At 33.5% G+C, this 16,811-nt stretch overlaps 2 protein-coding genes across 2 annotated transcripts; both read right to left on the reverse strand.

Annotated features, from left to right (window-relative positions):
• Positions 1-1,522: 1,522 nt before the first annotated feature.
• On the reverse strand, positions 1,523-10,530 carry LOC111027534 (plexin-A1-like). Its single transcript, XM_022305932.1, has 3 exons — positions 9,711-10,530; positions 4,735-4,835; positions 1,523-3,875 (listed from the first exon to the last, which is right to left on the reverse strand). Exons 2-3 carry the CDS (start codon positions 4,813-4,815, stop codon positions 1,818-1,820), a joined length of 2,139 nt encoding a protein of 712 aa, XP_022161624.1. The 5' UTR covers positions 4,816-4,835; positions 9,711-10,530; the 3' UTR covers positions 1,523-1,817.
• Positions 10,531-10,652: 122 nt separating this feature from the next.
• LOC111027535 (plexin-A3-like) lies at positions 10,653-16,481 on the reverse strand. The gene is made up of 3 exons (XM_022305933.1): positions 16,216-16,481; positions 14,549-14,639; positions 10,653-12,796 (listed from the first exon to the last, which is right to left on the reverse strand). The coding sequence occupies exons 2-3, from the start codon at positions 14,615-14,617 to the stop codon at positions 10,736-10,738; spliced, it is 2,130 nt and encodes a 709-aa protein (XP_022161625.1). The 5' UTR covers positions 14,618-14,639; positions 16,216-16,481; the 3' UTR covers positions 10,653-10,735.
• Positions 16,482-16,811: the final 330 nt, after the last annotated feature.

Below are 16,811 nucleotides of genomic sequence, written 5' to 3' on the forward strand. Positions count from 1 at the left end.
TAAATTTTTTTATTGAGCATATTACAGTGCATATTTTATCATTTTTTAAGGCATATTATAGCGCATATTTCATGGTTTTTTAGTGCTAGAAGTCTCGAGCCCTGCTTATAGAAAATAATAGAATTATGACTTTCATGTCGTCCGTTCCCGTCACGCGGTCGTGTTGAGCCGACGAGTCCCAATGTACATTGTAATGTACATAAATAGTACCTTCTATAAATTCCGTGATATTGTACGTATAATAACGAAACCGGCGGCAAAACATCAACGAATATGTCAAGAATTAATAAAAAAATGCACAACATTTTATATTATCACATACATTCGAGAGGGGAAAAAACCATATCGAAAAATAATCAGGTTATGATTATCATATTTTTTCCCTTTTGCAGTTGAATTTAATAATGTTGTTAACACTTATGTAAGATATTATATTTTATTCTGATTCTACACATTATAATTTATAACGAATTCATTGACATCACAATTACGAACGTAGCGCTTATCATTATTTAATATTATCAATTATAAAAATGTATGTACATTATAATGTACATGGGGACTGAATGTGTAGAAAAAAATAATAAAAATGCAAACCTAACTTATAGGGGAAGAGAACATTTATCAGAAATATTAAAAAATATAATGCTAAAATCGAAATTTTATAAGTCTCAAAATGATTTCTTTTGAGTTTATTTGCAAAACATATACGCTGGAGTGAGCAAAAAAGCATTATAAATCTTGTGTTATTTTTTAACATCATACACGTGTATATGAATCAGCATTTTCGACGTAAGAAATAACAAAACCAAAAAAAAAAAAGTGTATGCCGAATTATGAGCAAGTTTGTCAATCGTTCACCCACGACACGAATCGAAGACATCTATATTCGGTTCGTTAAACACAAGTATCGCACTAATTTCCTTTATAAACTAGATAATTCTGTTTCTATAATAATTGTTTTTAAGTATAAACCTTTCTTTGAACTGTTTAAATTTTAATTGAGTAAATATTCATTTTATTCTTAATAAAATGATAACATATTAATGTATTAATTTACAAAGACTATAAATTTTTACTTTTTCCAAAATTTACTAAATATTTTAAAGTTGTCGACATTTGTATGGATCTAAATAGGTCGTGAAACACTGCTTTATAGAATATAAAAAATATATGTAAATAAATAGAAATAGAAAATATTATAAACATTGTTTTTTTGGTTTGGATTTATGTACAGTTATTGTAAGATTAATTTATTTTAATAGAAAATACGACGATTTGTAATCAGATAATATATCAGACAATGTTCACTAAGTAAGTGTAAAAGTATATACAATATTTTGTAGATGATATCTTTTATTAATATAGTAAATTTAATTGTTTAATTTATATTTACTAATCAATACTCAAACGAACTAAAATAAAAATATTAAAATACCGAAAATGTAAGTTTGATATCAGGTATATTTTAAAAATTTTAACCAGTATAATTTGTATGTTAATAATATATAAAGTGCTTAAATCTAATGTAAGAATGTAAATCTGAAAACATTATAAATTTTTGTTTGATTACTTCACAATCTATGGCCAACCTGTATAGATCCTAGTGATCATCAGTTTACCGGCATTATAAAAATAGTTAATTTACTTTATTAGATTATTATCTATGCATACAGAGTAAAATAAAAAAAAAACCAAAATGTACAAATTAAAATCATCAATAAGTTTTTGAACTGTTTGTGCCGAATCGCTCTACCGGATGCTGTACTCCTCGATACGTCCAGCACACAATGTAATATTACTGTGGCCGAGGTGGATTACAAGTATCGGCGGATGTTGCATTTGTTGTTCCACACCACGTAGACCGCGCCGACCAGCGCCGACATGAAGCACACGCCGGTGAGGATGCCGACCATCAGCAGGAACGCTTCGAACACGCCCAACGGTCCGTCTGCTAAACGATTGTCGGTGTTGCTGTTCTTCTTGACGGTGCGGCCAAATTCGTGGCCGACGGTGACGTAGATTTCACGCAGGTCACCGTCCTCGGTTGACGACGGCGGTCTCACGCACACGATTCGTCGTCGCTGTGTGCTGATGACTGTGCACGGGGTGCCCTTGGCGTTACGCAATCGGATGGCCAGGTCGACGGACGGCTGGTAGCCTCGGTCCAGGTGGCGGCCGTTGATCGTCACGTTGCGGCCGTCAGTATCAAAATCCGTGAACGCCGGATCAGCGTACAGCCGGTAACTGGGAAAGTCGGACTGAGGGGACAAGTCCAAAGTGTGGTCGGCAAAATGCACGCGGAAACCAAAATTCAATGACGGAGCAACGGCCGTGGCACAAGCGGGGGACGATCGGGGCGCTTCGAGCGCTGGTGACCGGCACTCCATAAACGTGTCGTTGTGTACCGTGCAACCGGCATAGTGTCGCACGCCGTCCGAGTCGTCCACGTACAGCGTGGCGTTACTCACACACGCCAGATGGCGGCCACGCACCGGGATGTAGGTTCCACCTGAAGCGATGCCCGAGAACGGCTGTCCCGCGTCCAGCACTGGGTCACCCGCGTACACGAACTGCACCGCAGCCTTGGAAAGCGGTGCGCCGGTACCGTTTACACCGACTTTCCTCCTCAGGAACTTGTCGAACACGACGGTGACGGCGCCCGCGGCCGGCGCGTCCGACGGTCCGGTCACGCACAGCAAGCGGTCCTCGTACCTAGCGACCAACTCGCACGGCACGTTAGCAGGGCCCACGGACACAGTGGCCGTGCTGCCGGCGTCCAGGGAACGGCCGGTAATGTGCAACAAGGTACCGCCGGAGACAGGGCCACACGTCGGGCTAAGGGCGGTTGGCTCGGGGTAGACGAATTGGAATGTCTGTGCCGACGTCAGTCTCAGCTGTCCGTATATGACGTGCACCGGGCCTGTGGCCAAGTCGTCAGGCTTCGGTGATCCGACCGTGCATGAGATGGTCTCGCCGTTGATCTTCTTCGGGTGGACGCAATCGCGTCCGGCCACCATAACTGTCACCTTCCGCGATTCGGACAGCACTTCGTGGTTCTTGATGGTTATCACCAGCGTTGCTCCGCCCGACCACGGGGCCGACAGCGGTTCCACCGACTGAATCGTCATGTCCGGGCAAACTCCCGCGGGCGGTCCGGATTCAGTGAGCAGAGACGCGGTGTCCTTGTTGTCCGGGTCGTCTGCCGCCGTGTCCTCGAAAGCAGTCGCGTTCCGGCGGTCGTAGAATTCGAACAGGCCTGTACACATGTTACCCGCCGAACACCGTTTGTAGTAGAACGTGTTGAGTTCCGAGTTCCAGGAACACGCGACGCAGTCTTTGGTCTTGTTGGTGATGTCGCAATAATGGCTGTTGTACACGGTGAAGTAGTTGTTGACGCCGTCGTCGATCCGAAGCGGCACGCCGTCGAACGCGATGCTGTAGTGGTAGATCATTAGCCGCTGCTTGTCGAACTCCAGATTGTCGTTGCTTATCGTCTGGCAGTTGATCGTGTCCGCCTCCTCGCTCACCGTACCGTTGTACGTCACGCCCTTCAGGGAGCATGTGATGTTGCTCTTGCCGAGGTACTTAATGAAACCGCTCACGTCGTTCGACACCTTCACCTTGTACGTGAAGGGCAGGTGCATTTTGTAGACGAAGCTGTCGACGACGGTGAACTGCGGACAGTGTTCGCGGATGTTCACCATCAACAGTTCCGGCCTCCGCGTCGTGTTCACGCACGCCTGCCGTTTCAACGACCAGCTGCACGACGGGTTTTGCGCACATTTTGTACACGTCCGCGAACCTGAGCAGTCCCCTGCGTCTTTGTTGCTATCGTGCTTGAACGAATCGACTTGTGATATACATATAAACACCTGAAAAAAAATAATTTTAATAACTGTGTTTTATTAATGTGTAGTATAACACTGTAGAGTAGAGGTGGACAACTGGCTGCACGAGCTACATTTACAATAACATTATAAAAAAAATAAAAGCCAATTAACATGTACATTATGAATGACCCTTGAATGACTCCCCCCTCCCCACTCCACCCTTTTTTTGCTTTCCATGTTTTGGCCCCACGAATTTACTTTTTAACAATATAATTATAAAAAAAATTATTTATATTTCTATACAATAATCAGATACGTATCGAATTGTCTTGTTTTGAATTTTGGTTCTACAATCAGATAAATCGTATAAGTAATTAACAAAATATTATGATGCATGGCTAGAATATGTAATAACTATTTGTAAACCTTGGATTTAGTAAAACTTATTTTTGTCGAAAAGAATTAATGATTAAAATTGATTGATTTTCATATTTTATATTTTTGGGGCAAACACCAGATAACTCCTTGTAAGCTCTACTTTAATACTTTTTAGAAAATGCTTAGTTATAACAACTCAAAGATTAGTTATCTTATATCACGTATATAAAATTAAAAATACAATTTTATATTGTTTGATATTGAATCAAAAAAATACTTTTACCACATATAAAACAAAATAATTGATATTGGTGTAAAGAATAATTTGCAGCATAATATTACGTGATGAGTGCACATCCGTGAGAGCTCCACTATTTCTTTTACTCATTGCTCACACGACTCGTTCTAAAATACTAAGAAAATTGCCTAAATTGAACTCGAAAGCAGACGGTATTACACCCACTTAAAAATATTATTTTGAATTATTCAAAAAGTTATGAAGGTTATATAGATTTGTACTTACCAATGCGACTACAAGGAGTCCATAAATAGATGAACCGTTCCAAAGTTGTTTCCTTGACCCTGCAGTCAAGTCAACCATCATGCTTGAGTTTTGTACAATTCCTAAAATATAATCAGTTCATTGTTATGTATTATACATTTTCAATATCAAGTAATGAGTATTATTTATATAGGTAGTACCTATAATTTATTTAACTTTATATTTTCTTTGATAAATGGATAGCTATATATATATATCTGTGAAAAAAATCGTATTGATTTCTTTCCAAAAAACATATTTATTTGGTTAGTTGAAAATTAAAATCTAAAATACATTTTGGTAATTTGTAATGAATAATAATAATATGAAATTTGTTTTTATTTTAAATGTAGATAAAATGAAAAATGAATAATTATTATTAATATCATAGTTGTATTTTATTTATCTCCACCCTTTATAGAGCATAGGAAAAATATTAAAAAAAATAATATTAAAAATCGTGTAGCAAATGACTAACCCCTATAGGTACACACTAGTCAGTGTGTTGACGTGTTGTTATATTTGATTTTAAAACAATGTCAAATCATAATACTAGAGTGTTAATGCTGTTCATTAAATGTCTAGGAGGTCACTTTAATGGGCGTGTTAAATTTGAATTCAATGATATAAAATCAGTGTATACGAAAAACGATTCCGAATGAAGACAAAAGTAATTTATTTTAAATCCATTATTGCTGAAAAAACTGCATTTGTAAATGCCATCATATGTATAAAATATACTAACATACTACATAGTGCATAATAATATTTTAAAAATATTCATACAACAAAATAACTAAAATCGTTTTTCTTAGCTTCAATATGTAATTTCGTCCAAATTTGAACTCAAATGTCTATAAAAAAATATGTGTTATTGACAATATAACTGATATTGTAACAATGTGTGAGGCGCCTTGTATTACATTTTCAAGCTTTTCGAACCAACATTTTATTCACATTCATAGAGAATAAAAATAAAAAAATTGAAAAAGTCCGTAAACAGCTCAAAACAAATCAAAATATTTCGAAAATTGTATGAAGTTAGTATGAAAAATATAAAATAAAAAGATCATATAAATTTCAAATAACTATGACAATTTGTTTTCTAATTACTACAAAATAAGAGAACCACTCCGTCTGAAATTGATTTAATATCCAATGTTGTAAGAATTAAACTTCAAATGCTCATAAAAACTAAATTTGACTTACCGGTAGGTTTTTTTTTTAATAAGATGGATACACTTATGATGTGTCTTGTATTAAATTTTCAAATCTTAGATGTAAAAATGAACCTTTTTAAGAATTTCTAACTCAAAATAATTTGCAAATTTTCATGGTTAGGTACCTTCAAATTTTTTTTTAAATATCCACTAACAACAACTATAACGAATAACCTTGTATTTCATTTCCAAGTTTTTGACCGATCGGAAATTTTTTTATCGAGATTAATTTTAAAAAAAACTAACTATAACCGAAAATTTGATATGGCTATAAATGACGTGACTCAAAGTATGAAATTATATGGTGTATAGAAAATTTTAATACAAATATTCACTGAAGATTTCCTGTATCATTTCTCCTTGAATGTTCTGTCTATTAAAAAAAGTTTTCAGAGAAACTAGAAAGTACCTATATATTTTGGGCCAAAATAACGGTAAAATCGTCGCTTAGAATCTAAAACTACTTTAACCTAACAAATTGTTTGTACATATTTTAATATCTGCGTTTTTTATTGAATTAAAATGTGTAATAAATTAAAAACTAATACTTTTAAACAGAAAAGTATAAAAATCATGCAATAACGTACCTTTAGATAATTCCTTCAACATATTTTAATTATAAAATAAGAAGAAATATTATAAATAATAGAATTAGGTACCATTTTTTAAGATACCTATGTCATTATCCAGAATTTAGTAACCATCCAAAATAAAATAATCATTTATTTAATTTAAAGCAAGGTAGGTATACATAAGTTCATACAATTACATTATAAAAATGCTTTGTCTTCAACCCTTTCAGTAGGTAGCATGATTGAAGTTTCCTATTCTTGACTATGACGAATTACTTGATACCTATACTGTTTTGCCTACTCACATTTTTTTTACCCCTACTCACTTACTCGTGAGTGTACAATATACATATTATACTCCATATGTATGGTCAGGTATATCGAAAATATTATTTACAAAAATAAAATCGATACTATACCTACAGTATGCATAGTAACAGCTGTCAGCAATAAAAGTCTGAATCCCTCAATAATATGGGCAAAAATAAATGATATTGAAACCCAAATACCCAATACATTATATTTGTAGCAAATTTCCAAATTGGCTACAGGTCAATATGAACCGGTTCTAGAACCATTTCAGCCTACAGGCCAAGGTGCAACATACAAATCATCTTGGCCTTAGAAGTCTTAAAGTCGAATGATTCATCAGTACGATAAGATTAGTACAAATTACATCGAGATAAAGAATATACTTAGTTTATTTGTTATTTGTTTATTATATTATGAATCATCTGTAATCAATACGATAAGACGAGTACAATTCACATCGAGATAAATAGTATACTCGTACTAAGTACTTTTATTATTATATTATTACTTAGTGTCTCAGTATATTCTTATATTCCATATCTTGATGACAAAGGCACAAAGCACAATTTAGGATAAAAATCGATTGTTTTTTTATCAATAGTGGTACAGAGATACGGAAAAGAAACAAATGAGAATAATAATAATAATAACTATAACTGATGAGTACATGACAATATGGGTGACTATATGAGTGATAATCGTTTGAATGATTTATTGGTTGTTGCTATAGAAAGTGATGAATCATCAAAAATTAAATTTAAATGAAGCATATTTTTGCAAATAAAAGATAAAATTACTAAATGCATTTTATACGGTATTATTAGTTACTTATTTAAATTGCAAAATTGTATTATAAGCCTTTAATTTTAATTTTATCTTAAATTACAATAATGCTATAATTAGAGTTCAAAATCAAAATCTTGTATCTCACCGACCACTGTGTTTGTATAACTTGTAAACTTACTATCATATTGGTAGTACACTAGTACCTAAAGCGGCAAGGGGCTAACACTTATATTAGTGACGATTCTATTTTCCCTCCGCATATATGGGCGTTACGTTCTGAATCTGTAACTCGCACTACAAATGCCGTCGAGTCCTTTTGTTCACATTTCAAAAACAATTTTTATATGTCACATCCAAATATTCATAATTTTGTAAATGTTTTATTGGGGTCAATCCGAAGTATATATTAAAATGAGAAGCATAGGAACGATAAAAGCAAGAAAACGAACTTTGATTCGAAAAATATTTATTTTCAATGAAATTCAAAATTATGAAGAAGGGAAAAAAATAGATTTGAATTTGTAAAATCGGTATCACATTATTTAACAAAATAATTGTATGTACTTATAAAAAAAAAATATTATTATTATATTATTATTTGACTATTGGTGTTGGTAAATTTGTGAAATCTGCGTGTGTTATTATTTTAAAAGATTAGTGTATATTATAGAAAAAATATTTATAATTATTATTATTTGACTAATTTTATTGACCTTATATATTATATGAAATTTGTGAAATCTGCGTATGACATTATTTTTAAAAAAAATTATTGTATTTCATGCATTATAAAAATAATTATTAGTTAATAAACGTTATATATTTTTATATTTTTATGCTGTACAGTCCAATCTCCGGGTACACTTTAAAAATGTAGATTTAATTTGTAGCCCAATCTCCGGGTAGTAAAATGTAAACAATTATTATATACATAGCAGGTAGATAAAATGTGGCACAATTACCGACCTCCCGTGGCAATAGGTATCACTATTTGTGGAAATTATTATCTCGACAAAGCATTATATATTTTATTTAAATATGCATTAGGTATTCGAAAATCTACACGGTAGTCGGTAGCTAATGTATATAATTATTTTGAAAGTTGAATTATAAATAATTAATTATCATTAAGGAGATATTGAAAAGGCTTTTTTTGTAATGCGAGTTATAGACAACATGTTGTAATATTAAAGTACCTATTATTATTATTATTATTATTATTACTATATTCTTGGTATTATTGTATTATATTATTGCTATACAGTAGTCTGGAAACTGGGAGGTATGTACCACGACAGCACGATGGCACATCAGTGACAAAAAAGAGCGATGTGTGGATCGCCCCCATGTTTGGGTAAATTTGTTGACATTATCAAGACAACAAACATTTATTTAAAACAAAAGTTATTTCGTATTATATAGGTATAAAGTATATAGCACCGAAAAAAAATGGAAAATATAAGATGTGTGGATATTTATAAAAAATGTTTTCATTACCCCAGGGGGAACTAGTCACGAATCGCCACTGTGAGTCATTCACAATATATTAATGAGCTATGTATTTTACTTCACTTATTAAAAGATATTTTTAATTTATTGAAAGCTTTCTCTTTAAAATAAAAACAATCGTGCTTCGTCGTTTAATTTTAATCTTATATTTTAAAACAAAAAATGAAAATTTTAAAAAATTGAAGATCAACCCCGGAAAAAAATATTGTATTTAAAAATGTTTAGTAACATAAAATTATAATAAGGTTGCTTTTGTTAATGTAAAATCAAGAAATATTTATGACCACATAGATGAATATATTTTTATTATTTTAACATTACGAGACTGCTAATATTACAGTATAGATTTGTCATTAAATAAATTAGGAAAATAAAATGACTATAAATTCGCTATTATAATAGTCTACCTAGTTATTATATTAATTGATCAATTTTTTCTATTCTGGCGGAATGTTTAAAAACGTGTTATACAATAATATATAATTTGGTTATATGTTATAATTTTATAATTTTATATTTAGGGTTTAAATGCATATAAATATTGGTATGTTTTACTTACCTGCTTGCGATTTTATTGTTCTATCCGATGGGTTCAGATCTGTTTATTGAATATTGTATGACCGTTAAAAACAAAAATGTTTAACAAATATAAGTTTTTATTTTATAATAAAGAGAATATAAGAATTTTTTATATTAAAAACGAAACAATTTCAATAAGAATATTTTAGATGTGCGCTCTTCATACCTCCGTACTCAAATGACCACAGTCTTATCTGGCGACTGCTCGGCGCTCGTATACAAAATGTGGCGCCTAGACGCATTTAGGTCTCCAGACAAGGAGACTTATCAATAATCCATTACCCCCAGATATTGATGGATAAAAACGTGTTTTCAACTAATATTAGTTGACACTTAAATATACATTAGGCCGAAACACGATTAAATGGTTAACGAACAACAGATATAACAAAAACGTATAACAATCCAAATATCTATACCTACATATATATTAGGTTCATGTCGATGTATATAGTTCTATACATTGGTCGTTTTCAAATATAACAATATGAAATACAATACCACTCGAACATCTCACCTGTGAATTCCGTGACACAAAAAGTATTCGCATCGTATAATGGGCACAGGTACCTACTCATAAACCTAACCTATGTTGAAACCGAAATCGGTGCTCGACGTTTCCGGCACAAGCTAACGACAATAATAATATTTAAGTATATTTTGAGACGGACCTGTGTACATTAAGGGACAATAAGGGGCGACAACAATTATGGTTTTATTACAATTAGTACAAAAAACTTCAGAAAAATAAAATCAATTAAACGATGTATTATTATAACCAACACATTATAATATAGGTAGTTACAGTTGATAATAATTTAATATAAAAAACCGTCGAAATGGACGTGCGGACATCCGATACTAATTTACGAACAGTGCACGGTTGGTATTTCGTACAAATTTTGTCAAACGTCTTTCGGCCAATTAAATAATACACGTACTTACAAATTAATAATAATATTATATTTATCGGGTATAGCACCGTCGTCCTCCATTCAGCCACGATCACTTGTTGCGATATCCGACCGCGGTAGTGGGGTTGGTGCATGCGGCCGACGCAGCCGACGCCGTGGCGCCGACGCGGTGTCTGGCTTTGGTGCGGTAGACGGCGATGCATGCCATGGCGATGGCGACCAGACAGACAATCTTGACGCCGGTGACCACGCCGTATGGTGGGCCCCCGCCGAGGCCGCGGCTCCGTCCGTCCGCCTTGCGCTTCACCACGCACGCAAACGTGTCGCCGATGGTGACGATCACGCCGATCACAGTTCCCAAGTCGGTCACGGACCCATTGGTGGAGGGTACGCACACGATTCGTCGGTGGTCCGTGGACGTCACGTCGCACATGCCACCGGAACCGCGGAACCGGACTGTCAGGTCGTCCTGCGGCCGGTAGCCACGGTCCAGGTCGCGGCCGTTGATCGTCAATGTGCGGCCATCCGTCACGAAGTCCACGAACACCGGGTCGGCGTGCAAGCTGTAGCCGTGCGGGTCCCGTGGGGGCAACAGGTCCATCTCGCGGTACTCGGGGTCCTGCACTCGCAGTCCGTACTTCAACGACATGACCGCACTGCCGCGTCCGTACTCTAGCTTTGGCGCTCTGCACACGGCTAGCGTATCGTTGACCAACCTGCAACTGGTGTAGTGCACCCGTTCGCCATGTCTGACGTAGAACATGGCGTACCGCAGACACGAGAAGTGTCGGCCACGCAACTGGACGGCGGTGCCGCCTGACGCGATGCCTTGCAGTGATTGGCCGGGGTCCAGCGCCGGCACGGCCGCGTACGTAAACACCACCGACCCGTCGCCGACGTATTTGCTCAGCTGGCCGTCGAACACCACGTTGACCCTGGCCGCCGTGGGTCCGTCAACTGAGGCCGGGTTCGTCCGGCACAGTATGAGGTCCGAGTATATGGCCACCGGGTCGCACGTCGCGTAGTCACCCACCGACACCCGCAACGTGGTGCCCGCGTTCAGGAACCGGCCGCCGATACGCAACATGGTGCCGCCGGTTGCGGGCCCGCACCTCGGGCTCATGTCCGTGATCACCGGATCCACCAGTCCGATGACGAGCGCCGACGTGATGCTCACCTTTGGCAGGTCACCGGTGTACAGCAACCGAATTGGGCCTTCGTGGTTGCGGCGGCGGTCTGTGTTTGCCGCCGGCATCATGGTGCAGGAGATGGACGTCACGGCACCGCTAGCCATCCTCCTGGTTTTGGGTTCCGAGCACTCGCGCCCCGCCACCGTCACTGCCACTTCATTTCCCTCGGCCAGGATGTGGTGGTTAACGACCGAGAACCTCACCGTCGTGCCGCCCAGCCACGGTGCCGTCATCGGCTCCACGGACCGGATCTCGGCTTCCGGACACTCCAGACGCACGCCACCGTCGATGCCCACATCGCCAGTCGTCACCGCTGTGTAGTTATTCAAGCGCCACTTGCCGTAATACTCGTACTGGCCCACGCACCGGTTTTCTGTCGAACACCGTTTGAAATAGTTCTTGTACCCGTATCCGCTCCACATGCACGTCACGCACTCCTCGTCCCTCCATGACCTATTGCACTCGTGATCGTAATACATAAAATAATTGTCGGAATCGTTGTTGAATCTTAGTATTATGTTGTCGTCGATCGTAATGTGATAATGGTAAATCATCAAAGCTTTGAATCGCTTGTCCCTCTGCGCCGTTAGTTTTTTCGTGTTGCATTTGATCTCTTCGTTTAAAATATATCCCTCAAGTTCCTCTTCTTCTAGGTTGCACGTGATTTTATGCCCCTGTAGAAATTTTACGAAATTGTTCTTGTCGTTCGACACCGCCACAGTGTACGAAAATAACTCATCCCTTAGGACGGAATTTTTCAGTATGGAGAACTGGGGACAGTGTCCTTCAATATTCACTGTTAAATTGCCTAAACTTGAAGGTGTCATTATACATGTCTGAATGTCTAAAGACCAACTGCAAGAGGCATGTTTCGCACATTTCAGGCATGATAAGAATTCCGAGCAAACCGTTGAATTATTCTCCAATTTCGATGACGTTGCATGTGATAGAGATACAAATACCTGTTAAAAATAAAATGATTTTAAAAAAAAATATTAGATGGTTATAATTTTTGGTGACAACGTTTAAAAATATGGCAAGCATTTGAACGAAAAGACTTTTTATGTTCTTGATAATTGATACAATCACCCAAAACATTTGAACCCTTTAAAAATTATAATACAAGTTTAAAAAAAGTATAGCAAGAACTTTTGTTTTTAAATAACGTTACACCAATGTTAAAAATCATCAACGAACATTTAAATTTTTTATTTATAGATTATATTATTTCTGCGAAAAGTTATTCCATCAATTGTATAGCTTATATTTATAACACTAATAAAAAACCTTGATATATTAATATTAAAAATCAAGTATTAAAGAATTATTATTTAATGTCACATGAAAATCCAAGCTATATGATTTATGTTCAAAATAAATATAAAATAAAATTGAATGTACTTTTAAATCTATACTATCGTTTTTAAACATGAACAATAATTTTTTCCCCAAATTTATTTTACAAAAGATTAAAAAGTACAATTATTACCTACCTACTTTAAAATATACTTTTTTACTAAGTTACATACTAAATTATATCGTAAAAAAAATATACATTTATAAAATATTTTGAAATTCAAACTGAAGACTGTTAAAAATTATATAATTAAATAATATTTAATGAATATAGTTATTTATTATACAGCTTTCTGAGTTTCTGACTTTGTCTAGCACACGTGGAACATAGAAACTTAGATGTGTTTTCATTCCGATGTGTAGCGATTGATCTAGTGAAACAGAAAAAATTCTAAAACAGATTTGAATGTGTCATAAAGTGTAATTGAGATCAACTATCTTAAATTTTTAAATTTAACCCTCTAAAATCTAAAAAAGTTATACTAAAAAAGGAGTGAATTAAAAAATGGAATAATTAAATTTTTGAAGAAGTTAAAATCAAAAATAAAATATGTAGAAAATTCGATTTCAAGTAGACTTAGCGACAAATTAAAATATTTTTAGAATTCAATCAGAGTGTGTTAGACAATGACAGAAAATCACTTTTTCTAATTAGTTTGTATCTATAGATATATTATTATTTTATTTATATTTATTTATACATATAAAATATTACCTCATAATATATTATTAAATGATCTACTTATACACTTTCATATCATTTAAAATTCGTACATTATCATTTATCGTCACAATATAAAAAAAACTGCATAATAGTTAATATATGAAGTGTTATTATTTATTTCATGATTTAATTTAAATATCTTCTATTATTATCAAATTAACCAATATTTATTTTAAAGATTGTTTTCAAGGTAGTTTTTATCCCGATTTCTGTATTATTTATAGCTTGGCCTATGAAATTAATGTGCACTAAAAATCTAACCTCTACATAATAATGTGCTTAAGCTATTTATAATATATTACAGATCAAAATAAAAAAAGGAAAAATAACTATTTTAATTAATTTTTACAACAGTATTGGCAAACATTCAAGCTTATGTCTATTCAAAAACCTTCAGTATTAGTAGGTATAGATAAGTTCACAGCTTTCTAGTACATGTTGGGTTTATTTAAAGGTAATTTATTTTGTGTTATTATTTCGTTAATTGTTATATATTTCAACATTGTTTTTTCATTTTATACGCAAAAAAATATTTTAATGCAAATGAAAAACTCTAAATGTCTAAACACTGGGAATACTTTTTATAAAAATATAATTTTGCAATTTTTAACTTGAAACTATATTGTTTACTTACCATCGTGATAATAATTCTATGAATAAAATAACGTTCGTAATAGCTTCTTTGACGCCCATGATTAACCATATTTTTTCGATTTTCTACGACTCTAAAAAACGAAAACAATAATATAAAGCTATGAAAACCAATCATAAGTTTTCTCAAAAGATTTATCTAAACATAAAATATCATGACTTAGATGCTAAATAAAATTGCAAATTAACTGAATTCCTGATAATACTCTTAATTGCAATTTATTGAGCTTAATATAAATTTTAAAACCATTTATATATCATTTATTTTATGCGGTGCAGACACAGTCAAATTACTTTTAAAATATCAAAGCTTATCGTAGTACAGTTTGTAATTAAATTAAATGTAGGAAAATATTATAATCACATATTAATATTAGTGAGTGGCTTGTTTCATTAAGAATGTAGGTACCACACCCAGGTTTCTTATCTCTGTCACTCCGGCAGAAGCGTATTATGCATACTTAGGATTCACAAAGTCTGTATTGAAAAGTAATTTAAGAGTATAAAGCACCTATTAAAAAATAATATATATTTTCGAGGTCGTCTTTTAGATTTTTTTTTCTGAATTAAATATTTATATAGTACAACAGAAATAATAGGAATGGTATTTTCATTGTTTTTTAAAACAGTTATTTAAAATCGGAACAATCTATAACAATTAATTAATGAGCTATGAAGTGAAGAAAGATAATGTAATTTCTACAGTTGATACTGAAGATTTATGATTTATTAGTTCGTGCATAAATTTCCCTAGGCACAAGGGAAATGTTCTGAAAATTAAGAACATGTTATGAAATATCATTAATATAGATGTATTATACTTGACGAGATTCATATAATTCGGTTAATTAGTCTTAACTTGTAGGTAATGCAAAATAATTATAATCTTATAGTCTACAGACTAAAAAATGTTTAGGAACTACATATTTATTTAAATATCACATGATAAATAAATTACATAAAATATATTTTAATAAAGTTGACAAATATTGGATTAAGTAATAACTTTTGGAAATATTTTTCTACTTGATTAATTTTAATAATATTTGAAATTGTTCTCATCTATTTGAATAATAACTGTATGTTTTAAGTATTAACATATAAATTGTACCTAACTAAAAATTCCCAAAAGTCTGGTGCTAAAATTGTTGTTATGACATAAGAGATTTAAGTTTTGTGAAATTAGATAATTATACGCATAATAAAGATGATTTTAAATGAAGCATTAAATTTAAAACCCTCGAATCAAGTATATGATACGTAAATAATTAACCATAAGCTTTTATTTTAACAGTTGAAAAATCTTCAAAATGTATAATTTTGAGTAATTTACAACATTTAATTAGTAAACAAAACTTAAGATAAAATCATTATTACCGATTATTGTATCATTATTTTTATGCTTTTTGCAAATAAACATATTTGTATGAACACGATTCATTATGAATAAATTATTAACACTATGTCTTATTTACTTCAGTGCAATAGATACTTATCGTAAATGGTTAGTAATAAACTGCAGTAATTTATTGATTATAATAAATTAATTAAAAATCTACTAGTTTACTGAATTTTATATACCAGATATAAGTTTTTATTTACTGCAATGTTTTAAATTTTAATATAGCATGATATAAGAAATTGATTTACCTTGGATATTATGATAATATATTGTTCTGCTCAGTTACTCCAGTCTCATCGAAATTATGAACTCAAAAACACATTATATTAAAATAGTATTTAATTTAAAGTTGATACGGGAATAATTTTAAATCAATGTAATAAGTTCATGACATTCTATAAAACTTTTACTAATCAAAACTAAATAATTCAAGAACAAAATATTTGAGTATGTTATGCTGACTATAAACCAAGTACAACTGTTTCACAAATAGGCTGTAGACTATTATACTATGTTATTAAATGTAATTATTTGGTCAATATGTTATTTTTTATGTCATTGTTGATTTACTTTATTTATCATCCAATTATTATAATTACCAAATTGATAATTCAAAAAATGATTAAATTATATTGCCATGATTGACAACGAAATAATACTATAATTTGTATATGATAACTGATAATCGGGTTGTGGTAGATTGTAAATAGGATTTTTTATATTGTATAATAATATAATAGGTATTCAAAGTGCGGGTGTGCAAGAGTGTGTATTGTGTTTAAATTATCATTACTGAGTGTAGAGCTGGGATTTATCATCGTTTTGTAAATTAAAGGATTTGAAT

The sequence above is a fragment of the Myzus persicae genome, unplaced genomic scaffold (genome assembly GCF_001856785.1).
Source record: "Myzus persicae strain clone G006 unplaced genomic scaffold, MPER_G0061.0, whole genome shotgun sequence".
Taxonomy (NCBI): Eukaryota; Metazoa; Arthropoda; class Insecta; order Hemiptera; family Aphididae; genus Myzus; species Myzus persicae.